Source organism: Anguilla anguilla, chromosome 3 (genome assembly GCF_013347855.1).
Source record: "Anguilla anguilla isolate fAngAng1 chromosome 3, fAngAng1.pri, whole genome shotgun sequence".
Classification (NCBI taxonomy): Eukaryota; Metazoa; Chordata; class Actinopteri; order Anguilliformes; family Anguillidae; genus Anguilla; species Anguilla anguilla.
The window spans coordinates 35169304-35196309 of record NC_049203.1 but is presented as its reverse complement, the minus strand read 5'-3'; the positions used below and the strand labels follow the sequence as shown (position 1 = coordinate 35196309).

At 40.3% G+C, this 27006-nt stretch overlaps 1 protein-coding gene across 5 annotated transcripts in view; it reads left to right on the top strand.

Annotated features, from left to right (window-relative positions):
* The window catches only part of nckap1 (NCK-associated protein 1), a 42356-nt gene that overhangs the window by 7271 nt on the left and 8079 nt on the right, over positions 1-27006 (top strand). The window contains exons 2-23 of one of the 5 annotated variants that reach the window (XM_035411591.1): positions 7473-7490; positions 8964-9074; positions 15262-15348; positions 15700-15756; positions 15853-15995; positions 16271-16361; positions 16453-16590; positions 16771-16819; positions 17056-17212; positions 17384-17440; positions 17540-17636; positions 18172-18278; positions 18765-18897; positions 19225-19306; positions 19697-19755; positions 21860-22005; positions 22504-22636; positions 23941-24060; positions 24461-24600; positions 24864-24995; positions 25742-25960; positions 26431-26561. In XM_035411591.1, the coding sequence (XP_035267482.1) occupies positions 7473-7490; positions 8964-9074; positions 15262-15348; positions 15700-15756; positions 15853-15995; positions 16271-16361; positions 16453-16590; positions 16771-16819; positions 17056-17212; positions 17384-17440; positions 17540-17636; positions 18172-18278; positions 18765-18897; positions 19225-19306; positions 19697-19755; positions 21860-22005; positions 22504-22636; positions 23941-24060; positions 24461-24600; positions 24864-24995; positions 25742-25960; positions 26431-26561 (2407 nt within the window). Of the gene's footprint in view, positions 1-7472; positions 7491-8963; positions 9075-10790; positions 13026-15255; positions 15349-15699; positions 15757-15852; positions 15996-16270; positions 16362-16452; positions 16591-16770; positions 16820-17055; positions 17213-17383; positions 17441-17539; positions 17637-18171; positions 18279-18764; positions 18898-19224; positions 19307-19696; positions 19756-21859; positions 22006-22503; positions 22637-23940; positions 24061-24460; positions 24601-24863; positions 24996-25741; positions 25961-26430; positions 26562-27006 lie in introns of those variants that run through there. The other 4 variants (XM_035411590.1, XM_035411593.1, XM_035411592.1 and 1 more) reach the window with 4 other exon arrangements.

The window sequence follows — 27006 nt, the reverse complement described above, 5'->3', positions numbered from 1 at the left end:
TATACTTTCGGCAAATGTGGAGTTTAGACAAGGGGGTCCACTTTCTCTTATTTCCGAATGTGTGCTAGGCGTTTTGATGACTTGCTGAAATGAGTAGCACCATTCATCAAACATGCGGGAACTCGCAGAATTCCCATCTCTTCAGAAGAGAGATTGGCGTTGACTCTCCGTACATTAGCATGTGAAGTCCGCCCTCTGAACTCTCAACCGTGATGTAACCAACCATGTGATATTTGGACTAATAGCTGAGAGGGGGAGGTCGGAGAACAAGAAAGAAGTTTTCCAAAAGTTCTCCCTGGAGGCCGTCACACACTGCACCGTACGAACACACAACACCACGTCTTTTTGTTCTGCAGTTGTTCTCATTGCTTTGTTATGCTCAAAAAGTTCTACTTCTTACGAAGTGTACTGCCTACTTTAGGCTTGCTAGCTGGTGAACTCTTTTTTTTGTACAGCTTCAATAAATGCCTAGATGAAGGAGCTTGTGATTTTAGGAGTTGTTCTTTGAGAGGATCCATCTTAAATGTCCTTTTCTTTCTGTCATTAAGGTGCAGTGAGAAATAGCTCTGTAACTGTACTCCTGAACAAAACTTCCCAAGGAGCAATTCTTTTTTGACAGTTGAAGTGAAAGTTCTAAGCCAGAATTATGCATCTCAAATCACTTGGGGGTGGGCCTGTGGGCTGTTCCCTATGTTCTGAAATTATTTCTGGACTTGAGCAGTAGAAATTGGTGAGTGACGTCCCTGACATCAGGAGAACGAGCCAGTTGTGCAGCAGGGGGCCATGTGTAAGAGACCATCGTCTGCAGTGGAATGCAACATTTTTAAAAACTCACTTCTTGGTGTGGAAAGCATGCTGTTTATTCTCGTGCTGGCCAACAAACTGCATTTTCTCCAAGGCAGCAACTGGGAACTGTATTGGACAGTGGAACGTCTTAAGCAATGGATAGCTTAACTAGTGTGACTAACTCCCTTGCTTCATAATCATGATGACTTGGGCCTTTTGTTTTTCCATTTCTTGGTGGGTATGCATAAAACCCTGTTGGGTTTGATATTTTAGTTTAAGCTTAGCACCAAGAAGTTGGAATCAGGCGTGGCATTTGGGTCCTTTAGTCGATGGGAGTTTTCTTTGTCTCCACACTGTTTGAAATGAATGTGCATTAAGCCCCATGCTCATTATTGTTTTGTAATAGAATGCCTTGGAGGCTAATGGTTTCCCATTTGCCCTTTCAGAGATTAATTCAGATGAATATATAATATTTTACCCAAGAAGTCAGTGGGTGTGTTCAATTGAAGTGCCTGCTCAGGGTGAATTAAATCAGAATGGCCTCCTGTAATGGGGATGTGATAGAGGAGTGCTTCTATCAAACAACCAGAACAGTCGAAAGATGATGTACCAGCTCCTGCAGACTCCCTATCATTAAATGGCTTTTTGCTCTTGATCTCCAACATTACTATTCATGAAAGCATTTATTAAAATTTGGAGAAGGGATTGTTTCCAGTGCAACGTTAATAAAAAGAAAGCTATTGAATGTGTAAAGAATGATTTTTCTTGGTTCACTTTTCTGAGTTTTTAAATTTAATTGCCTAAGTCTTTCGTTGTTGTTTGTTTTACGAAAAGGAGTTATGTCATAGCCTGAGTCACTGTACTGCTGTGTGTTTTTTTTTTTGTTTGTTTTTTTTGCAGTGTAGTACAACTGGGGTGTTTCAGGCCCTCTGCTGCACCATGGGCTGCATCAAAACCCCAGTTGTGCTATGCTGACAAGTGTACAAGAAAAAGATGGGAGGGTATGGGGGTGCAGTCTTCAAATTCAGTGGATCATTGGAATTTGCAGCATGTACAGATAATACCATGTCTCAGCCCTCAGAGCTGCTCTTACAGCGTGTCATCAGGATCTTCTGCACGTAGTTTCAGTTGTCATGAGGAATGAGGGATAGCTTCAGTAAGGCTTGCAGACTGTGTCGAAATAGCAGGAGAGCTGTGTGGAGCAGGCTGTCAGCGAAGAGCCTGCAGCAGAATCCAGTCGTGTAGCTCAGGCCAACACGCATCGCTGCAGGCCTGGAACAAGAAACCTTTCAGCCTCCTGTTTGTAGTGCTTTCAGCCTCCAATCTGAGGCGTTTTGGGCCCCAAATTTGCCCTCTGAGGTGGCTGTCTATGTTCACGTTCAACACATCTTTCACTGCCACAGCATTTGGCTTTCCAAGCTGAAGCCATTTTTCATTTTTCAGCTCTGCGTGTGTGCAGGGTTTTTCCTTCATAGAGAATTTCAAGGTGACTGACCATCTTTATCTTTTTCTGTGCAGCCTTAAAGGATTGGTTGAGCCACAATTTTAGTTGCCATTTTTGCCAGGAAAAACCCTGAACAGTCCATCTTTGACCAGGAATGTGCTGAGTTTCAGCTTGCTTTCACAAGATGTACACCTTTCTAATGCTTCCAGTGTTTATGTACCATCACAGCCATTCCCATGCATATTTCAACATACCCAAAATGAACATTTGCAAGTGAAGTTATGCTTGTTTTTATAGAATTTCAGTGCATATTACCACTTCCTGAATGGTTGTAATGGTACTGTTGCTAGGCAACTGGCAAGCACCAGCAGAGATGAAGAAATTAAAAATATCAAATGGAGTTTTAGTGAGGATATTCATGAAATTGCTGTCTTTTCAGTGAATATTTTTGAAAGTACAATAATGAACATGAGACACGTGGTGATTTATATTTTAAACAATCAGTAAGTGGCCTGCCATTTAAACTCTAGAATTGAGATGACATACTCTACTTCAAAAGGAAATGCTTTTATTTTCTGGTCTAAAATATTTGGAAATTTTAGAAAAAGTAGTTTTAGAAATATAAATCTTAATTATTTGAATTATTAGAGTTCAATATTAGTTCAAGCCCAACACACCCACACAAATAGTCCTTTGACAAAACTGCATGTTGTCTCTTTGCAGTCAACACTAGTCACTTAGCAATTTATTAGTTAATCATGCATAATCGTGCACAGTTTTACTTTTTTTATTTTAAATAACGTGTAACAAATTGGCACATTGTAAAATATAAAAACATGAAAATCAAAAACAAAAAGGTTTTAGGGCATCCTCAAGACTACGGGTGTGCAAACTTTTTCCGCGATGACCAAAATCTATAAATCCATGCTTCTCGTGGCCAAAACTGATGTCGTTTTCATGAATGATAATTAATTGTTAAACTAGTTAAAATGCATTTTTATTGTTTGCATTGACATTGTTTGACATTCATATGATCACGTAAATGCATGAATGAATGTCAAACAGTGTCAAATGCAAACAATAAAAATGCGTTTTAACTAGTTTTATTTTTTATATTTAGCATTTATTTGTAGAAACACAGAATAGCATTCATGAAAACAAACACTTTTTTCATTCAGGCCTAGTTACATTCCAATGCTGCTATACACTACAAAATACCATGACCAAATAGATAGGCTAACCCCCGTGACCTAGGTTTGGCTGACCGTCCCATAATTTTTGTACCACTAGGCTAAACAAGAACTTGCTAGCCAAGCATGAGCATCTAGGACAAGTATTATATGCAATTGTGCAGTGGGTCGCCTCTTCAATGAAAATGAATGACTTCTGGCGAGAGCTGTTTGGTTTAAATCCCGGGTAACTCATAATGATTTCATGACCCAATCGATATCTCCCTTGACCCATACATGGGTCACGACCGACTGCTGCTGTAGACCAAAAAACAAACAGAAGAACAAATAAATAAATTGCAGCTTAGAGAGACAACGCAGCATTGTTTATTTTACTGAGGCATTTGAGTGCTAATAAATCTTTGGGACAATGGTAAAATTAAAAACAAACCATATTTTGAAACCTACCTTTTAAATTAATTATGGATTAACTATAAAAAGAAACATTCTTGATTGCCCATGTCTTTTTTTCACAACTATAAAATATTGCTTGTAATACAAAGTAGGCCATCCAAAGCCAAAGTGAGCTAGCATGCTAAAAGAAGTTATTTGTTTGTAGCTGCTGGCTGCCTAGGAAACAGGCTGTGGAAGAAGCTAACCCCTCCGCTGTTTCACTCCCACAGCCATTTTAATAGTTAAATGGGAAATCACTAATTGGCATATATAGAAGCAAGTTACTCCTCATTAAACAGACTAAATGGGATGAAGGCCCTAAATCTATGCAAACTCTTCCTCTTTAACTTTGTGGTCTAACTGTTGCTCTATGGATCACTTCTATCTCTGAAGCCATTGACTAAACATCAAAAGGAAGCAATTATTTTTTGGGAGGGTGAAAGGAAGTCAGCATTTTAGAATCATGTCCATGTTTCCACTAAATACATCCTTTCACTCAACACACCCAAAGATAGAACATTTTCTTGCATTATTAAAGCTTTTCTGAAGCTCTGCAAGTGTAAGCAGTGTCATGTGGTGAGTACTAATTAAAGACTGAGGAAGCCTACCCTTTTGTCATGTTTTCCAGCCAGATGGGGACTTGCATACAGGCGGAGGGAGGGTCTCCCTAGAGGAATTGAGAAGACAGCCTTGACCTTAATCAGTGACTCAGTTCAGATGTGTCATTCTCACAAGGTTGCACAGTGGATCTCAGGGCAGTCACTCTGCAGATGCACAAAGGGCTGAAGTACTCAAATGAACAAACACTCACAAAATGAGTATTACTGCTTAAAGGTTATTATCTAACAGCTCGGAATATGCTAATTAAAATATTTTAAATATATATATATATATATATATATATATATATATATATATATGCATAGTTAAAAAATATATATTGTTAAACTGTCTATATAAATAGTGGTTTGGAACTGGGAGTCCCACTGGGTGATGATTTAGCCTAACTTTGCCGGGAAGGGAGGATTTCTGTCAGGATGATAGCCGTTCAAGGTGCAATTGTGACTACTCTTTTCAGCTGGGTGTTTGGGGCTTCCCAGCACATTGCTGTGGTGCAGAAACTGCGAACCTCAGCCAGTGGATTTTGGTGGAAGGAAGCAGCAGCAGGCTGCACTTATGTCAGTGGGCATACGTGTGTGCATCTTCCCCTGTTTATGGAATCTCCCAACACCCCACTGTGCCTTGTTCTGTGGTGGGAACTGATGGGCTTTGCTGCCCTGCTGTGGTAAAATAATAAAATTTTGTATTACTCCAGGGTGAATCAATGGCCCATTTATAGGACCAAGGGTTATGTAGGACATCGGCCAGAAGTTGATATTGTTTTATTCTGTCTGCTATTGGCTTAAAGCCAATTCCCAAATATAGCCAATTGGTTTATTGTTGACATTCATGCAACCAAGGGTACCTATTGGCTATAACTGGACTTTTTCAGACTATTTGGTTTTGTTTATTACAGTTTTGTGTTCACATAGTGATGAGTTAAGTTATGGTAATGATGTGATTTTGTTTTTAATTGGGTCCTGTTGACTAGGTCTTTCATCTTCACTTGATGTAAAACATGAAAATACCATGAAAAATGACTAGCCAATAACCATTTTATACCCTACAGTAGACATGTAACAGTTTGCAGTACTGAAGCACGATATTCATGCAACCATTTAGCTTGTGGTTTTGACCTTCTCTTCAGCTTTAGAGAATACGTATTTCTTAAGTAGGATAATATTTAATTTGAGTAGCCTATATGCAGAAGTATACAGAGTTTGACTTGTTTGCAGTGTATGTCCTCTGGATTAGCCTTTGCGATTGTTCAAGAATGTGTTCTGCAATAAGTGCTCTTTATTGTTGATGTTTAGACAAAGTATTACAGATTTAAATATAATGCACTCCTATAACCCTGTTTGATTTTTCCCTCTGTAATGCAACCAGAACCAAATGCTAGACCAATCCGAGAATCAAACAGTAAAGTGGATTGGTGAATATTCGTTCCACCCCTAGTGTACACACTACTTGGTACACAGTAGTACAGCGAAGTGCAACTTGGAGGAGTGACCTGTTTCTCACTGGACAAAAAATAGTAGCCTGTGGGCAACCATTGCTTAATTGGGAGAAATAGGCTATATTGTTAGCCCAATGAAACCAGCTGAAGCAAACCTCCCGAGCCCCTGGCAGGATCAGGCAGTTTGTGTCCTACCTTCGTGCGGCCACATTAGTTTTTTTATTTTTGATGGATGCTGCTTTGATCTGCTGCCTCAAGCTGTGGATGTTCAGCCTTCCCCGGGTGTTTTGGGTTTCAGCACTGGCAGTTTCTGCAAGAGAACAGCCATTGGGGCAGCAATCTGAATAAGTGATTGTTTGACCAACTAGAATTGGGTAATCTGTTTTAGCAACTTTAGCAAACTAGTTTTGCAATATTTTTGCTCAGTTTGCCTACAAGCTTAATTTAAAGTTAGGCTGTTATTCTGTTATGAAGTAATGTGTCAGACTGTTACGTCAATTACAAGTGAGCCACATTATGCAATAAGGTATGTGTAAATATAGATCTATTAGTTAAAATGTGTTACTTATTAACTAAGTTTTTTATTTCAAATTATTTTGCTGTTGAGTACTTGAGCTCTATGTATGTTCAAAATGCCCATACCTAACACTCGGTAGCAAACTATGTTATTAGTTTGCACAGTCCTGTAAGTATTAGGCAATAGATTTGGATCCAAGTTGTGTTGCTTGTTGAAGCTGGTGAATATAGCTAACTCCTCTTCAGTTCTTGGATGAAGGTGCTTATGTTTCCAGTACCATTGTTTGTCAGGCATAATTTGAAGATCAGTAGGATTGCATGTATAGAGATGTCACCTGAAATAAATATATTTTATTTGTATACTTTCTTAGAGTTTTTGGCTTAAATGTTTTTTTTGTTGTTGTAAAAAAACAAATATCGTCATTTTACTTTGTGGCAGGGGAATACGTAGGCTAGCGGATATCTGCTGGCACTGATTAATATGCCTGCAGTCCAGGCGGGAAAAAAGTAGCCTATGTGGTGCATCTGATTTTTGTGAGGGTGTTATGTTTTGTGTATTTTATGTTTTCCTTGTTGCCTTTTTCTTTGTAGGTTTTTTAGAAATGCGCCACCCTCGATCGGAGGACTGTGTTGAGTTCCTATGTCTTACTTGCATGTTACTGTTCCTTTTACTAATTGCACTCTTCCTGCTCCTCTGCTCAAAAATGGACTGATATCCTATGTAGTCTACTGTGCACCCTGCCCTAGGAGGTGTCTAGGCCTACATTAGCTGTGGGAACAATGCTGTACTGCCAACATTTGAAAGGCATTGACTGAAATCTTCCCACACAGTGATAATCACTAAGATGACTCGCATAGAGAAACATTTAATTTCCTCTCAGGAAAATATTTAGCAGTCAGCACTTCATTGGCAAAAAAAACAAAAAAAAAATACAACTAACAGCAGTTCCCAAAGCTAATTGTCAGTAAGTAGATATGCATGTTAGATATTGGCGACCTGTGTTTTACATGCAATTTTCTCTCTTTTCTGTTACAACGCTTCCCCCAGCAAGGACAAGTTTGGAAGGTTTGCACAGCTTTTCACCTTCCCCAAATTTCAACCCTTCGCCCCTTTCCCTCCCGCTCTTTGACCAGTCTCATGTTCCATGACCTTTCTGTATGTAACTCACAACACTGCAGCAGAGTCCTAGGAAATTATCTTTGATTGGGGTGGGGGAGGGGGGGAGAAAATGACAGAATCTGATATTTTTCTGTCTTCCACACAAAGGCTATCAGTGGACAGTAGCTGCTTATCGTGGAGCGTTGAAAAATTTAGGTCTTCCGCATTTGTATTCTTTTTTCACGGTAGAAGACGTGTTCTAGTGTGTGGTGCAGGATTCTTTGAATTAGACATGGGGTAAGCACATGCTATTTTCCTTGTATTACACAGAGATGAGAGATCAGTGACAGTCTGAATTTCAAGGTTCCTTTTCTGTTGTGCTGTACAGTGAACGTTGTAATAGCGGTCTTTAGCAAATCGAAAGTTTTCCAGTAACTTTTCAATTCCAATTTAAAGTTAGTCAGTTGGAAATTAATGTGAGGGAAGAAAGTGAACACATTCTTACTTGTGATACTCCAGTTTAAGAATAAAGTACACTGAGGTTTGATTGAATAAAAGACTAAATGAGCTGACATTTATTAGTGCAGGGAGGAATATGGTCTACTTGTATTTTGGAATGAGATGCTTTTCATTTTGCAGTTCCAAGTTGTCAGATACCATTGTGCAAAATGAAAGCAATTACTGCATGATAGACATTCAATGTATCACCAGTTTTGCATCAGCCTTGATCATGTGAAAACTCAGACTTGCCCAACTTTGGCAAATATGTATCAAGGTAATGTATTTGTATTGTGAGGTGTTGTCAGCAGTACCCTATCCTGTGTAATACTATTTGATAAATAGTAAAAATGTGAAATCAACAACCTTTGTTGTGACAACATGGTATTTTTATTGTTACGATTATTATCATTCTTGTTAGGTACAGTATTTGCATGCCAGGCATCCTGTGAACCATGTGACCATACACCGCCCTACCTCAACTGCACATCTGCTTATTTTCCAGCTCCTAAAGTTTGTCAGACATTGAACCATGTAATGAGTGCCATCCTACAGACAAGCCAACTGATCAATCACAATAAACAACCCACCTTTTCTTCTTGTAGGACTGAGTCTGTTCAAGCACTGCTGTGTGGCACTAACTGCTTTGAAATTTCCCATAGAAGTTTTCCCATGACATTTCTCCGTAGGGGACTCACTCTCCCTCTCTTTCTTATCCTGCCTCTATCCATCTTTCCTCACCTCTGCCTCTCTCTCATTGCATTTTCCAGCTGTGAATAAACCCCTGCACACACTACCTACTCATTCAATCACCTGTTCACTAAAAAAATGTTTTTGACTTCTGGCTGTGAATTAACAATTGTTGTGTTTTTAAACCTTTTTTCAAAATTTGGTGTTTTTATCAGTTTCCGTTTCTGTCTGTTTTCTTCCATTTCTTTGTAGGCATGTGGGGATCCAAAAGCAAAGCCATCCTACCTGATAGACAAAAACCTGGAATCGGCAGTAAAGTTTATTGTCCGAAAATTCCCAGCTGTGGAAACACGCAACAACAATGTAAGTGCTGTTATTTGAATAATACTGTGGTTTTAATGCTTCTTTATTCTTTTTAAAATGTTCCAAATAATTGCTTGATAGCACAAAGTAAAGCCCATGCACCGCATTAAGATTTGACCCTAATGTTAAAGAAATCATTTTTTTGTAATAATCAGATCTTTTTGGTTTTGACATTTTCATTAAAAATCATCATCACAGAATTATAGAACTGAAATCCAAAGACAGGTTTATGAATGTTGTCCATAATTTTGCCCTAGATTGTACATTCACACACTCCTCGAGTTCAGACAGGTTTATCAGAGTGTGAGTTTTGGAGTGAGATACTACACAGGTTGTGCTGGAAAATCAAGGAAATTGATTCCTACTATGGGAAAGCCGCAGTATGCTTAGGTGCCCTCTAATGAGCGCCCTCTGGATCTGTTAATCTGTTGCAAATGGTTTTGACTCCAGTGCTCAGACGAAGATGACTAATTCAAGCCTTTCCACGACACACCCTGACGTGTAAGACCAGCCCTGTTGCATTTATTCTCCAGAGTAGGACAGGGAGAAGCTTGTTCCTGTGTTTTCCAAAGCTTTAGCCACACTGATACTCTGAAGGCACAATGAAACAGGAAATATAAATGTTAGGGAACCTTTCCTGTTCTCTCGAGACCAAGGTTGAACAACTTTTTGTCAACCCATCTGTTGGGCTTTTTCTTTTCCTTTGTTTTGTGATCTACTGTATGACTGTACTACAAAACTAACAAACACCTCAAGCACCAGCAATGTGTAGCACCCACCTGGGCAATGCACGGCAGCCATTTTGTGCCAGATCACTCACCAGAAATCAGCTGCTATGGAGAGGTAGGGAATTATTCAGCCAATTGAATTTGAGGTTGAATAGGTGGCAAGTTGAGAGATCCATGTTGGGAATTTTGCCAGAATACAGGAAAACCTTGTTGGTCTTAGTGATAAAATGTCACAGGATCATTAATGAGCAGTGTCAAGACCTCAGTTTGAAGTAATGTCTCATCCGAGAGACAGCATCTTCCATCCGGATGTAAGACTACACCCAGCTGTCCCACCTATAACTCCCAGAGCAGTATTTCCCAGGAGGTCTCACATCTGACTGCTAACTGAGCCCACACCTTGTGCTTCAGCCATTCTGAACGTGCAGAATGCATGGTAGTACAGCTCCTGCTATCACAGAGCTGGAAGTTCACTTAAATTGCCTTCAGTCCTTGCATATCTTTCAACATGTCACTGAAAACATTTGTGGATTCATTCGTGGATTAGCTAGAGGTGCTTGCTCTTCAGTAGGGTTTCTGTTTAGTAGCCTTACTTGTGGGAGGTTGCGTCATGCTGACACATTCATTTTATATACAACAAAAACAAAAAAAACATAAAACAATTAAAACTACTACTTCATACAGTTGCACATTATATAGGTTCTATCGCTGAATTAGATCTTTCTGCGTGTGAAGAAAAACATATTTCTGGCCTGGCCTCATGTTTGCATATATCTAAATATATATATATATATATATATATATATATACACACACACACACACACACACACACACACTCTCACCGGCCACTTCATTAGGTGATAGGAGTGGCACCCGGTGTGGTCTTCAGCTGCTGTAGCCCATCTGCTTCAAGGTTTGACGTGGTGTGCGTTCGGAGATGCTCTTCTGCATACCTCGGTTGTAACAAGTAGTTATTTGAGTTACTGTTGCCTTTCTATCAGCTCGAACCAGTCTGGCCATTCTCCTCTGAGCTCTGCCATCAACAAGGCATTTTGTGGTTCTTAAAGGCTGCAAAGATGCCAAAGAAATGGACCACATCTTCACAGATTTTAATGAGAATGGCCTGGTGATTTGGTCTTTTTATAAACCCCTGGAACCACAATAGCAATTGTCTTGGATTGTTATTAAGGAGAAATAGACTGACAAAATTCGGGCTAATTAGCATGGCTCCATGACTTTGACTTTGCATATCTCCATTACTGTTGGCCATAGAAAAATGCTTCTTGTATCATGTTAATTGTATTCACTCTTGCTGAGACCCATTCAGCCACCACTAGCACATTTTGGTGGTTCCTCAATAGTGTATCAGGGAGATATGGGAATGTGTACGATGAGGATGAGGATGCAGAAAGTTCAGTCTCAATTTTCCAGTGCTGGGCATTATGTCTCCAACATCGCCTAGCCACCCATTATTAGTGCTTCCCTTTACGGTACCACTATTGTTTTTCTCCTCAAGTTTGCACAACTTTTCTTGAGGTGGTACAAGCCAGGGACTTAAAACTTGATAGCAAGGTTCATAATTATGGAGGCTACCCACGTATGTAATATTTCCTAAATAACCCACATGGTGGCACTATAATGTTAAATTTTTTTAACTCTCACACTCTTGAGCCGATGAGCTTTTCCTGCATTTTTATGTCACAACAAAAATTTGAGAAGTTCAATTCTATGTTCACAAATATAATGACCATTGTGCTGAAAAGAAAACCCAAACACATTTGGGTAAATCGGTACAATAGACATCCCCTGCGCTGCTGTAACACTAATATTAACATTTTATAGTAGATGCACGTTCATGTGTAGTATACATAATTTCAGAGCCTCATTCAATACTGTTCCACATCAGGCAGACTATAGCCAATAGCCTAATCTCTCTTCACTATAAAAATATCCAGAATGATGTGCTATGCATGATGTGTCCAACCTCATAATGATGACAATGTACGATAACATTGAAAATTATGGGACTTGAACCACCCAATCACCGCTACCAACATAACCTCTTGATGCTTCCAAAGTCGAGTGATTCCTGAAGTGCGCACACATTAAGGAGGACTTATCAAGAAGGTAATTTTGATTGTGCCTGGCTATGTCTGTTAGCACTGATCATTAACTACTGGTAAACAACACTGTAAGCAATTAGTGATGTGATACCACTTCAGATAAGTAATGACTAAAAATACCCAAGACCCATGTTGATGACATTATAACATAGTAAACTTTGTTGAAAATTTTATCTATTTTGAAAAGCAGGTTTTTTAGTATATGAACTTTCAAGATATTAATCACTATGGCTGTGTTACATTTAATTTTGTGGTGAACATAGTATGTAAAAGATAGAGATGGGAAATACCTTTAAAATGATACAGGAACCATTTCTGTATGACTATGACCTATAGTAATGTAGATACAGCGAGTGAAAATCATTGAGTTGTCCTAATATTTTTGTCCCATATTTCCCAGAATAACAATCCAATACAAGTGTAATATCGGTTCTAGGTGTTTCTTATAAGACCATATCAGCATGCCTTCTCATTAAAATCTGTGGTGATGTGGTCCACAAATGTTGTTGAATTTACCCATTTCCATTTCCATGAATTGCAACTGTTTGCCACATGAATACTGATTTTATATGCATCAGTTTTAATCTCTTTCTGAAGTATGTTAATGTAAATTAATGCTCTTTGCGTCTTTGACGGTTATTTACAGGTGTATCTAATAACACGATTGCTAACTGTATAATGATGTGCTGTAATGTACTAAGTAAATGCAAAACAAAAAAATTGAATACATTTGAGAGAACATATTTACACTGCAGATTCATTGTTCAGTTTTTTTATTGCAATTATTTAATTTTTTGGTCAGACATGCATTCTCATATTTCTAGTGTGGCTTATCTATCTTTCTGTCCAGTGTATTTCTGCTGCTCTGAGTAATTTATGATTGCATTGCTTGTCTGTGAAATGTGTTGTTCAAATGCATTGTTTTTAACATTCACGTTTTTGCTGTATTTATGTTAAAAGGCGTTTAACTGCTTATTGGAATGATGTAGAGCTGCATCGTGTTTAACTCCAAGTATCTCTTATTGTGTTGTTTTTATGCTTTATGTTGTGAATTTTATTTTGCATGCTTAACTTGGCTTTTTCTGGATTATGCTTTTGGTAAGTTTTGGACTCCTCAGAGTCCTTTTTTGCTTTGTTTAGCTTCAGTTCTTATTTATTTAGCTGAACATTTTGTGTTCTCACCTATATGTAGCCTTTATTATCTTGAAGGACTGCAAAGGAATCTAAGAATTTTTCTTTGTATCAAAGAAAAATAACGTACGTCTAAAAAAGTTGTAATTTGATCATTTCTGTTCAGATTTTAAAAGAGTAGGAAAGTTTTTCACATCTGCATATTCTTGGATTCCTTGGTCTTTTGCTGCATGTTAACATGGTCATAAAACCAAAACATTTGATAAAATAATTCTCAGCATTTTTTCTTAGTATATGGGGAGCTTGTGAATTTCAGTGGAAAAATAGCACAGCATGAAATGGAAATTTTAATTAGTTTTATATGTAATGTTTGCAGTTTCACCACATACTTATAAAATAACTTACAAACATTTGCAAATTGAATTTTCTATTTTTTATTTTTATGTTTTTTTTTATTAGGAACAATTATGTGCTATTTTTCCTTGAAGAGCTATTTCTCCTTGAATCTTCAATGAAGATTCTATTGGTTTAATTATGGGTATGTTACATCAGAACACCTTCAATAAAAAAGTGGGACTCAAGTTTTGACTTTTATTATTTCAGAATTTTGAGATTGAAATATGGGACGTAACAGCATGAAACTGCATACAAATTCATTTAGAAAAATCATTTATTAAATATTTTAATTCATTCATTTTCTAAATAAGTTTTTACATTTTGTGGTGTGAAAGAGTTCTGATATAACGAGTTAAAAATGGTTTTGGTCTTCAAAAAGCTGTATTAACGTAGAACAACAACCTATGTTTCATTATTGTGTTTGGGGTTATCTGGTGGCCTTAACTGACTGAAAATACTAACTTATAGGTTACTTCAGAGCAAATTTGCACTGTCAAGATTATTGCTGCCAAATGTGTGTATTTTTATTTTATGTTCTCGCCTTTCTAAAAAGTTCTTTAATAGAATAGAATCATCTATTTGTGGGATCCGTTTTTGATATGTACTTGTGGCCAAACTTTGTACCTAGGATGTCTGCCACTCCATGCACCTGCAGTCTCTCAGTGGTTAAAAAATGATGTTAATGAATGTGTGTGTGTGTGTGCGTGTGTGTGTGCGTGTACATGTATGTGAGCGTGAGTGCGTGTGCGCATGTGTGAGTGAGTGAGTGAAATTTTTATTATAATCATATATGGCTATAACAGTCTTTATGTTTGAGACCTTTCTGTATAAGGAAATTTCTGTTCAGCCATTGAGATATTGTACTGCATGGGCTGGAGCTGCAGCGGGAAATTCATAATGTGCGGTGTAAAGAAATATTACCATTTTCTCACAGGATGCAATGTCCTTTGAGTAGTGCAAATTTGCTCTGTAGTTGCTGAAAAATGGTGAAAGCGCTTCAAGATACACTATATATCATATATATATTCACTGATTTTTTTGTTATCAAAACTCAATGCAGGGTTCATTTACTGCTCATGTGCCCTACTATATGTAGCCCATTTTGTTGTTTTGTTTGTTTATTTTTACCGAGGAAGCTCATCATAATTATGAGGTCAGCTAGCACAAACTAGAAACAATTTTACATTAGAGTATTGGTTTATTGTGCACACAATTCAAGCTCTTCTCAATTTATAGTTTGAGCCATTTGCCTCTCATTCCTTAAATCCACTTTCATAAAGGGGCAGCCCTACAGCCACCCTATGATCTATGATGCTGAAAGGTTTTGTTTAAATTCAGCGATTTTAAGGTGCACTGCATAAATCGTCGACTTTGAAAGATGACCATCATCTCTGTGATGTAGAACTAGGCTCACAAAAAATAGTTTGGATTAAACAAAGACACATTCTGCCGTCTGTGAGCCCCAGAGAATGAATGTAGTGAAGGCTTGCTGACCTATGGGCTATCACTGAGGGAGCGGCTTACTGTGTCAGTAGACCTAGCAGTCAGTTCAGGCAGACCATCCTATCAGAAATTAAGATTGGTCTTCCCTGGGTCATTCTATAAGTGGTGATTCGGGGTATTCTGGCTCATAACTCAGCAGTTCTGGCTTGAACTGCTGAGAAAATGCTACATTAGCTTAAATTTGACAGTCTTTAGATTGACAGGTTGAAAGGCACTGATTGAACCCTGCTGAAAAGTTTTGACATTAATTTAATGCCATGCACCTGAATCTAACCCTAGTGTGTTTGTCTTTCTTCAGCAACAGCTTGCACAACTACAAAAAGAAAAGTCAGAAATCCTAAAGAATCTAGCTCTATATTACTTCACGTTTGTTGACGTTATGGAATTCAAGGTGAGTGCAGTTTCCTCATTGTGCACCATTTGTTCATGATTTTAATCTATATCACTAAAGATCTTTATATGTGCAGCATGCAAAAGACTCATTTTTTGAAAACTACAAATTCTCTGCTTGGGTCATAAGGTCAGACCATGCAGGTGCATTTATATCATTGTGATTTTGCATTTATTTGTACTTTATGCCCTCTTGTTGTTGGAAAGTTTTGGGTTAATTAACTTTATTTTGGTAAATTCAAGAAATAAATCCATAGGACATTATTTCAATTTTTCAGTTCATGAACTAAATTTGTTTTGTTTTATGAATTTACTGAACCTGCACACTTTTTTTACTCCTTTTTTCTTTCAGGATCACGTTTGTGAGCTTCTCAACACTATTGACGTTTGCCAAGTTTTCTTTGACATTGTAAGTTTTTAAAACACACATTTTAAAATGGGCACATACAGTCGTTCAATTTAAGTATCTGTGAGTTTAATTTTATTTCCCCCTCTCTCTTGGTAGACGGTAAATTTCGATCTAACCCGGAACTACCTTGATTTAGTTGTAACCTACACTACTCTAATGATGCTGCTGTCACGGATTGAAGAGCGAAAAGCAATTATAGGACTCTATAACTACGCCCATGAAATGACACATGGCTCAAGGTACCCGTGACATTCCTCTGCATTACATTATTAATCATTCTAGTGGTTTTAAAATGTATACTGTGATGTTAAACAACTGGCTTTTTGAAAATGCACTCTTTATCACACTGGTCAATTCAAGTTAGTGTCTGTTTGTTGTATTGGCTTAATCATCCTTAAAAAAAAAAGATCATCCTTAGTAAAATTCTAAAAGTCCATTGCTCATGTTATTATATACATCAAAGAAACATTGGTGCATGTGAGATGATGTCCTGTCTCTGATGTCCACCCCCCAGTGACAGAGAATACCCCAGGCTTGGGCAGATGATTGTGGACTATGAGAATCCTCTGAAAAAGATGATGGAGGAATTTGTTCCCCATGGAAAGGTGAATCTCAATCCCAGTTTTCCCTATCTAAATACTCCTCTGTCGAGAATTGCCTCACGCTTTTTTGTCACCCCTTATCCTCCGCATGCAGTCGCTGTCGGACGCCCTCATCTCCCTCCAGATGGTGTACCCTCGACGGAACCTGTCGGCGGACCAGTGGAGGAATGCCCAGCTTCTAAGCCTGATCAGTGCACCCAGCACTATGCTGAATCCTGCCCAGTCTGACACGGTGAGTGCCCCGCCCATTCGGCCAATCCAAGGCCGTAAAACCACATTCATGTAACACCGCTGCCGGGCCTTTTCTCCCAACGTGCCCTGACTACTTACACGCATTCCAGGCCATACATCTGGAATGTAAACCTAATTCTGCTGTGTGGTTGATGTGATGATCCTTTGAACTCTCTTTCAGATGCCCTGTGAATACCTGTCCCTGGACACTATGGAGAAATGGATAGTGTGTAAGTGGAGGATGTAGTATGTTGTGTGGTTAGCTAACAGGCTTACCCTGTGCACTAATTGACTGTTCTTGTCATACATACCACATACTTTAGATCCCAGTGGATTATCTACTGGCTGTACACAAACAATGAAACTACAGAATCCAACGTGACACAGATTTGAGGCACAGTTTTTCTTTATATGGATTTAAACACTTGTGTCTTTTCTGTGACTGTGGCCCCATATTGTTGTGCAGTTGGGTTCATCCTGTGCCACGCGGTTCTGAACAGTGACCCAGCCGCCCTCAGCCTGTGGAAGCTGGCCCTCCAGAGCAGCTCCTGCCTGTGCCTCTTCCGAGATGAGGTGTTCCACCTGCACAAGGCCGCTGAGGACCTGTTCGTCAACATACGAGGGTGCGACTTTCACCACGGACGCAACAAAATATCCCCAAATGCAGCACACTGATAATAAAACATTGTCTTCCAGACAACAAAAACACTTTCTTTTAAACATTCTTACCCCTTACCCTAATTTGACCCTAAATCTGCAGAAGCAGTTGATGTGGGATATCTCTTATATTACAGCTACAACAAGCGGATTAATGACATCAGAGAATGCAAAGAAGCCGCATTATCACATGCGTAAGTGTACTCACCCCGCAAGCGCTGCTTTGGCTGTTTGTGTTTGTCTTGCATGCCCACAGTGCAGTTCTGCTTAATCTGTGTGTTTGTTCTTTGAAGGGGCTCCATGCACAGAGAACGCCGTAAGTTCCTTCGGTCGGCATTGAAAGAGTTGGCCACAGTTCTTGCTGACCAGCCTGGACTGCTTGGGCCAAAGGTACTGTACCTGCCCTTTAAATAGTTTCCTTCATGTAAATCAGTTGACATATTACAATATGACACATTACATATTTTGTTAAATTTTACAGTGTTGGACAGTGATCTATTATTTTCTTTACCCCTGTTCCTCATTTTCTTAGACTGCAACTTGTAGGTTTCATGGTTGTGAGCGTAAGAGAACGCGGTCCAATGTGGGAGATTGTATTGTGCAGTCTGTAGTTCTTTTTTGTTTTATAGCTTTTATGATTTTATATCAAAAATATACGTACATACCATTCCATGCGTACTACAGTAAGGACTAAGAACAATGGAATTTTGTCAATAATTGGGTTTGAATTATTGACAAATAATTCCCACATTGGCTGAATGGCCTCTCCTTATAATGAAACTGTTTGGTGTTCTTATAAGATTTAAAGTTATGGAAGAGGGCGCTTAAAGACCAACCATGAGGACTGTGTCTGGATTTGCTGGACAGTACCAAAAAAAGTTACTGTCCACTGTGGTCAGGACTGAGAATTCTATTCTCTCTGCAGGCCCTGTTTGTGTTCATGGCCCTGTCCTTTGCTCGGGACGAGATCATCTGGCTGCTGAGGCATGCCGACAACATCCAGAAAAAGAGCACTGACGACTTCATAGACAAGTAAGGGTAGCCTCTGTGAAATCCAGGCCTGTTTGAAATCTGTTTAAGAATTAGTTTCAGAACATCCAAAGATGAGAAGCACCTGAACCCCAACTCCCACCATCGCACTGGTATGGCTGTACCTTGTCACATAAAAATGAAAAAATTTGGTTGCTTTAAAGGGCAAGTAAGTAATACCCAGAGACGCTAGCACTTGCAACGAGGAATGCTGACTGTTTACTTCCTTTTCACCGGGGAAGGAAGTAAACCACTAGCATTCCTCGCCTCTGACGATGATGTTGGTCAAGATGTGCTGCTACTGTTTCATGAATGCTGTTGTGTGTTGTGGTAATGTCTGTGGTTGAAATGCACAAGCAGGTATGCTGATATTTACCCATAAATGAGCATAATGATATGAGGAACTCTTACCATGCTGGTACTGTAGGGCTGCTGTCAGAGAAGAGCTGTGGCTCAGACCCTCACTGGGAGAGTTTTGGTGTTCCCCAGGCACATTGCAGAGCTCATCTTCTACATGGAGGAGCTGAGGGCCCATGTGCGCAAGTACGGTCCTGTCATGCAGCGCTACTACGTGCAGTACCTGTCCGGGTTTGATGCGGTGGTGCTGAACGAGCTTGTGCAGGTGAGGCCCTGCGTGACCGCGATGGAAATATTGCTTACCTTTGTTCTTTTATTCTTCACTTTTTTCATATGGTCAGAACATTGGGTAGTAGCACAAGTGATAAAAGGGACCAGAAATCATCAAGTTTTCTCTTTCACCACTAGATGGAGGCCAAGTAATATTGTAAGTTGTAAAGAATGAAGTCTGAATTCCTGCTGCCTTTTTCTTAAGAGCCTGGCTCTCCTCAGTGTTAAATCATGTTAAGCTCTCCCTGCTACCTGAAACTATTGGACTCTAAAGCTGTTCAAATCTGCCTCTGACAGTGTTGAACTAATACCACTGTTCCAGAACCTGTCCGTCTGTCCGGAGGACGAGTCCATCATCATGTCCTCATTTGTCAACACCATGACCTCTCTCAGCGTAAAACAAGGTAACCTAGGTAACACTATCTGAGGGTGCTTTTTGTGGCTTTTGTTTTGTTAGAAATTGTGGGTAAAAAAAAAGAAGTATTTTAAAATTGCTCCTATCTTGATCTTTCTCCATCTAAATTCCGTTGTACCTCAAAGCATTCCCTGCTTGTAGAAGTTAAATGGTACCTTAGAATTCCTACTTTACTGTTTATTTTCAGTGCATTTTTGGCAAGGTCAGGAACTTTGCGTCCTGAGGTTCAGAACCACCACTGTTTTCCCATGTACTCGAACCCCAGTCCAGTGCCAGCTTTATGTCTTGTGTTGATTGTTCTGACCTTAAGTTGGTGCAGGAGTGAGTAGAAAAGGTGATCCCATAATCTTAGAGCAGCGTGTCTGTATGGCTGTTGCAGTGGAAGACGGGGACGTGTTTGATTTCAGAGGGATGCGGCTGGACTGGTTCAGATTACAGGTAAGCTGTTGGCGAAATGAGTAGTGCTTCTGTCCCAGGGGAACCTCCAGGTAAATGGCATGGCGCAGATCAGGTGGCTCTACATGTCTCATCAGGCAAAATTAGCACTCAACATCGGTAATGAGACGGGTGTTTAGGATGTTACCCGTGTCAGTCTTACTGAGCAACCAGCCCAAACTGAGTGTCAGCCTGTGGAGGCAGAGGTCATGCTATGGAAGAGACCACTCTTTATCAGTTACAGCTGAATGAGAGACAAAACAATCAGCCTATTTCAGTGGGGGCCACAGGTGGGGGCATTAAAATGATATAATTTTAAACAAAAGTGCCTTACCTCTCCTCATCTCATTTTCACTTAAAATGGAAGGGAGATGCATCTCCCTTCCATTTTACTGAAATAGGCTGATGTAGTGTTCTTTGTAGGCGTTTAATCCTGGCTCAGATAAATATGAACTTGCCCAGAGGTGAACAGTATCCTTTTCTGGACTGTTTGACCCTTGGGGCTCTTGGGTTGTCAGCTGTGGCTCATTTCAGTTGCCAGGAAGGAAGTGATTTTTCCTGACCCATTCAGGGTTATGGTCCCACTGAACATGTTCTAACTTTGCTCTGGATGAGGTCCGAACAAGGTGCTCAGGCAGGCAAGTGGTTTTTCGCAAGTGAACAACTGTTTCTTCATTGCGACAGCAGCATGTCTCTGTGCTCCTTTATTGCGTTTCACAAACAAACAAACAAATGGAAATGTCAGGGAATTTCTTCTTTCTTTGCTAAGGATCAGAACCAATAGGGGAAGCATCAAGAAAGATGGCAGCAGAACCGATGACTCAACTGTGCATGCATGTGTGTGTATGCAAATATGTGTCCTCACACTTTTGAAAAACAGCTTTGGTTTCTTTGATCTGTGAAGATGAACATGGCTCTGCAAACTGAAAACATGGGACCTGTAGGGAAGCCAACTCATAACTAAGTGGCTATATAATCTAATATTATATAACCTATATCAAAACAATTCAGTTCAATCTTTCTTATTACAGAGAATTTGATGTGCAAACAGGATCATACAGCATGTTTTTAATATGTTGTAGAGGCAGAATAAGTTAAGTGACAATAACTTCAATTAAACTCAATTATGTTTGCAGTTCAGAGGTATCAGCAGAGGCTTGTTCTCAGTTCAGACCTTGTACGGTAATTTCTCTTAGTGATTTGGCTCTAAAGGATTGCACCTGTGGAATTGGATATCATGTTCAGCTTATTCATCCTGCTCATATGTTTGTTCATTACATTCCTTCTGGATGGAAGAGTGTTTTTACAGCCTTCCAGTGTCTGGCACACATTTAAATTAGATTAATGCATAAGTTGTATTTTTGCCTCAGATGTTTAATTTCATATTTTTAAATGTGATTGGTGAACCACAGGGTTTTTATCAACTCTATTTTAGATTAATCACCTGCTGTGTGTACTTGCAGGGCAAGTGTTACTATCTTGCCTGAGCAGGCTTTTAGTTGGAGGAAGAAAAACCCACAGGTCCCATTAAAATCCTTTCTTCTGCTGCAGATTTCTCACACTAACATGACGGTAAAAAAGAAAACTTTTTGTGTTTTGAAACAGATCGCTTGCCTGATTTTAATCCTTTCGCTCATAATGTGGTACCCAGCAGAACAGTTCCTAGAACTCCCTCCCATCTGTGAAACGATTGATAAAACAGCAGACATCAAAGCAACATCTTTGACTGTTAGAAACCCTGAATAGCCGTTTTCACATGCTGTCTTTTTTTTGATCTTATGCGCTGTACTTGGGAGGAAACCGTGTTCAGCTGGCTGTGGTCAGTTGGCCGTTGTCCTCAACTGTATTAAGTTAACATGAATGATTCATCAAAAATCCTCCTCAAATGTTCAAATGCTAAATCAACAAGCCACATTTCTACTGCATCCTGGATCAAATTTCAGATGGGTCTTTTTTTGTACTTTTGAATTTACAAATGGAAATCAGATTAGTTACAAAGACTTCAACCTTTAAACAATAAAAGGGAGAATTGGTGCGACTGTGTGGCACATGGTGCATGTCGATTTGAACTGCCAATGTGGTTGACAGCTTTTGCTTCTCTGAGCAGGCCTACACCAGCGTGTCCAAGGCCTCCCTGGGAATTGCGGACCACAGAGAGCTGGGGAAGATGATGAACACTATCATTTTTCACACAAAAATGGTTGACTCCCTGGTGGAAATGCTTGTGGAAACCTCAGATCTTTCCATATTCTGGTGAGAAACCACATATCTTCCAGTACCCCCATAAAAAAGATGATAAAAGTGAATGATAAATTATAAAAGTTCATAATAAATCATTGTAGATGGGTATTATATATATATATATTTTTTTTTTTTAACCTTTATTCCTGTTTTTTGTTTTCTCCTAATTTGGAATGCCCAACCGTATTCATAAACCAATAGTTGTTTCATTGCAAGATCTTCCATCAGCTAGGAATGGCATAGTCACTGCACTTAAAGTTAGTGTGGCGGCAGGACCCGGCATCCATTAGTAGATGCTTTCAACTTCTCAGTTCAGTGTTTTTTCCAGTTTGCGCAAAAAACTAATTTGCTGCCAATGTCAGGAATGCAGGCAACTTAGGAAATATCACTCTGTCCTTTCCTGTCCCCATACCAGGTCCAGACAAGATAGCCAGTTTAGAGAGGATATGGTTTTGCAGATGAACGGTTTGATTTTGCCAGCTCTCACCCTCCCTGTCTCTGCTCTGATAGCTTTTACAGCCGTGCATTCGAGAAGATGTTTCAGCAGTGCCTGGAACTACCGTCCCAGTCACGCTACTCCATCTCCTTCCCCCTGCTCTGCACACACTTCATGAGCTGCACCCACGAGCTCTGTCCAGAGGAGGTAAGAAAACGTCTCTACCATCTCCGGTTCAGCTTCCTTCTGCTGTTTGAATGCGTCATCTCACGTGTTATGGATGGTAATATTATACTTCCTCAAAAACGATCAAGATATCTGAACAATAGGTTTCCCTCCAAGTACAGTAATGTCCTTCCTGAGTGAGAGTGTTCCACCTCTTTCTCCCCTGAGTGACACAAGGAAACGCGTGACAGCACAGGAAATGTTCCTGCTGGTAAATCGGAGCTGGCACAGGGGAACGCCATGTAACCATTCGAGACCCAGCACTGCTTCCCCTCAACTGGGCCCTACACCAAAGCACTAAAAAGCATGATTTATTAAATGTGTAATTGAACCATACAACTAGGGCAGCTACTACCGTTCCTGTCATGGTTTTGCAGACATGAGGCATAAGTTGTGCACAGTGGATTCTTGTTCCCCCAGCTGAAATATGCCTGTCTCATTCACAGTTTGACTTTGTCCTTCCAAAATATGGTACTCTTCGTTGTCATTGGAGTGCTGCAAATCGGATGGTCAAATTCCTAATTGGTTACTTACCATTACTAAAATAAGTGGTGCACAAGGATTCTTGTATAGGTTAGCAAGTGGTCAAAGGATCTTTTACAGAAAAAAGCAATCTGAAAGCACTTAGAGGAATAAAAGTGATTTATTGAGCCATAGAAGGCTTGGATTTCCCTTATTCAAACACGAAAGCCCCTCTCTCAGCATGTCTCTGAAATGTTCCTCTTCCTCTGTCCACTTTGCACAACTTTAGACAGCTGCAACCGTTATTTATTTTGGAAAGGTTCTAAAAGTTTCCAGGAATATTTTCATTTAGCTCAGAAAAATTCTTACAGTGGTTTATAAGTAAGAGAAAAAAGATTGTGCAAATGCAGCAAAGGTCACACTTCCTTCTGGTCTAAAGTATTAAAGTTCCTTTATTCATCCCAGGTTTGCATTGATTCATTCAAGGGCCTCCTTTAGACGGAGTGACACTGCATGAAAAGGCATGGTCATTTGCAATTTTTACTCTCACATTGGCTTATTTGCCAGATCTGATTGATTTGAATTCCAAGAATGAACAAATGACAACAAACATAGATAAATTTCCTTTGGACAAAACATTTTATCCAATTGAAGGGTTTGTAACTTTGAATCCCAACACCTGCTAATGTACTCTACCACTTCTATATTGAAAGTTTTACGACAGTTTAGTTTTTGAAGAAATGACTCACAGATTTCTGGTCATCACAGCCAGCCATTTAATAAAATCCCTGCTCGTTTTTATTCTGTGCCTCAATTCTCTGCAGCGACACCACATCGGTGACCGCAGCCTCTCCCTGTGCAACATGTTCCTGGACGAAATGGCGAAGCAGGCACGCAACCTCATCACAGACATCTGCACTGAGCAGTGCACTCTGAGCGACCAGGTGAGGGGTCGTCGTAACGGTGACCATGTGCCCTAGTAGTAGGAGGTACATTCACAGGCGTCTCCCAGCCCTCATTTGTCACGCTCCTGCCAAAATACAATTTGCATGATTTATGGGAAACTATGCGAAAAGGGCAGGGCAAAAAATTGGGATAGATTGTGTTTGTGTAGGAATGTCTTCCAAGAGTTACTCTAAGGTTATTAGATATTTTCTGCAGTTAGGAATCTGCCACTGTTATGCAGGTTTCAAGATGTTTTCTCAGTGCCATTGCAGCTGTTTCCTGTGAGCCCACCCTTCCTAATACAGGGTACTGGGTGCAGTCTTTCACTGACGTTTGATGGGTTACAGGTGTCAAAAAGTGTTTCCTTTATTTTTACCCTCCCTCCTCCCCTTGACATAGCTACTGCCAAAACACTGCGCCAAAACCATCAGTCAGGCGGTGAACAAGAAGTCGAAAAAACAGACAGGGAAGAAAGGCGAACCGGAGCGCGAGAAGCCGGGGGTGGAGAGCATGAGGAAGAACCGGCTTCTGGTTACCAAGTAAGCACCAGCGTCTCTGCTTACCGTGCAGCAGTGGGGTCGTGGGGGTTGGGATGGAGGATCAAGTTCTGCCCGGTAAGTTTACCTCCCAAGCTGTCAAACATGGTCAGCGGTCATCCCAATCCACTGACCCCCGAATGTAAAACAACGACACAAACACCCCCCTTGCGCTCCCCCGCCTCCATCACAAGGGGGTTCAGTAATGACTCACAGAAGTGGGCCCAACCCCTTGCATTATCACCAATTCTGATGTGCTTTCCCAGCTTGGACAAGCTGCACACAGCGCTGTCGGAGCTGTGCTTCTCAATCAACTATGTGCCCAACATGGTGGTCTGGGAGCATACCTTCACTCCAAGGGAGTACCTGACATCTCATCTGGAGATCCGCTTCACCAAGTAAGTCAAGTTGCCTGAACCCTAATACATTTATTTCACTTCATGCAATGGTACAAGGCAGGTATAAGCACAGTCATTTCCCTCATTAAAAGACTATGGTCTCCCAGTGAAATAATACCTATATTATGTATGTTTTGCCACATACAAATTGATACTGTATACCCAGTCCTATGAAATTTTTTCCTGCAATTCTCTCAGCTGTGCTCAGTGAAAGGCAAACTGAAAAGGAAAAAGCACTCTTAGTTCTAGGCTTGATTTGTGTGATTTATTGGGCCTGTAGACAGAGGTTGGGCTCAACCATTTTTTCACTGCAGCCAAGAACCAAGCCTCTCCAACAAAGTAAACATGTACCGAGGAACAACTAGGATTTTCCACTGTGAGAGTCAAGGCCGTGACGTTGGTTTCTTGGCGAACCTCTCTCCCATCTGGCTGCGAACCTCAGAAACCGCTCTATTCCATGGCAATATGTGCCTATTATCGCCATGTGTTGTCCCACCCCTTAACTTTTAGTAACCCTCAGTGAGCAGGCTGCACAACAAAAGAGACGTTCTTGATGTATTGTTTATACATGGTGTAACAGTTGATCCATGCAGTTTTTTTTTTTTGGTCGTAGTGCCATGATTTTAAAAACAGCATAGTTTGTTCTATTGTTCCCGATGCTGTATCCCATAGCCAGGCGAGAACGAATACTGCCCTGTCCCTGGTGTCCACGACTGACCATTTTACCATATTGGATACTGTCTCAGGTCGATCGTTGGGATGACCATGTACAACCAGGCCACCCAGGAGATTGCCAAGCCCTCTGAGCTCCTAACCAGTGTGCGGGCATACATGACTGTCCTCCAGTCCATCGAAAACTATGTCCAGATCGACATCACAAGGGTGTTCAACAACGTGCTCCTGCAGCAGACCCAGCACCTGGACAGTCATGGAGAGCCCACCATTACTAGCCTGTATACCAACTGGTGAGTGCCAGGCCAGTGGCAGAAACATTAAAGTGCTCTGACAGTCTCTGCATCAAATTCTAATGAGACATTTTAGTGTTTGGGTTCCCTTCATGGCTAAGCCGTTAAAGTTGAGCGAGCACAGGCCAGGCCCATAGCCTAGACATTCATGGCAGCCAATTTGGCTTAATTCCTCCCAATGACATTCATATGTATGGTTCTCTACCAACCAGCACCAGCTCTCTCCTTTGGCACAATATGGCTTGTAGGGTGCGAAATAGCCTACAGGCTTTTGCATTGAATGAGTGCATGCACTTCAGCTAAACTGCTTCGTTTATGGGTACCAGTGGCGTGGTGGGGACTCGCAAGACACATCTGGCAATTCTAAATTGCAGTCAAAGTGAAGAGAAATTATTTGGGGGGCAGGGGATGGTTTTGATATGCCTCTCATGTGAATAGCCATGGTTAGGAGCACCTCTTCTCTTCCACAGGTACCTGGAAACCTTACTGCGGCAGGTAAGCAATGGGCACATTGCTTACTTCCCGGCCATGAAGGCATTTGTCAACCTCCCCACTGAGAACGAGCTGACCTTTAATGCAGAGGAGTACTCCGATATATCTGGTGAGAATGCTGGACATGATGATGATGTATTGGGCTTCCACATGTTCCCTCAGAAATTTCAGAAAGTGCATTGCACTCACTCAGGAAGTAACTCAACAGGACCAAGAGGTGGACAAAGAGGTTGTACAGTACTACTTTGAATTGCTGGTCTGGCGTGTGCACAGCATTCTTTTTTGTAAAGTATAGTTGATTTAGATCTTAAGATGTTTGAAAGGGAAATGGAAATGACCTCTTAGATCAAACACAAAGCTACTTTTGTTTGCTTCATATTCAGTAATCATTAATCCCTTCCTTGAGGACTCTTAAACTAAACAAATTCCAGTTTTTTTTTTTTTATCCCAACCCTGTCCAGGTAGCCTGTGAGTGAACCGTGGTGTAGTGTACTGGATGGAAAATTGTGCACGACCCTGTCAATTAACACTGTTCTGGTTGGTAATGGAAAGTG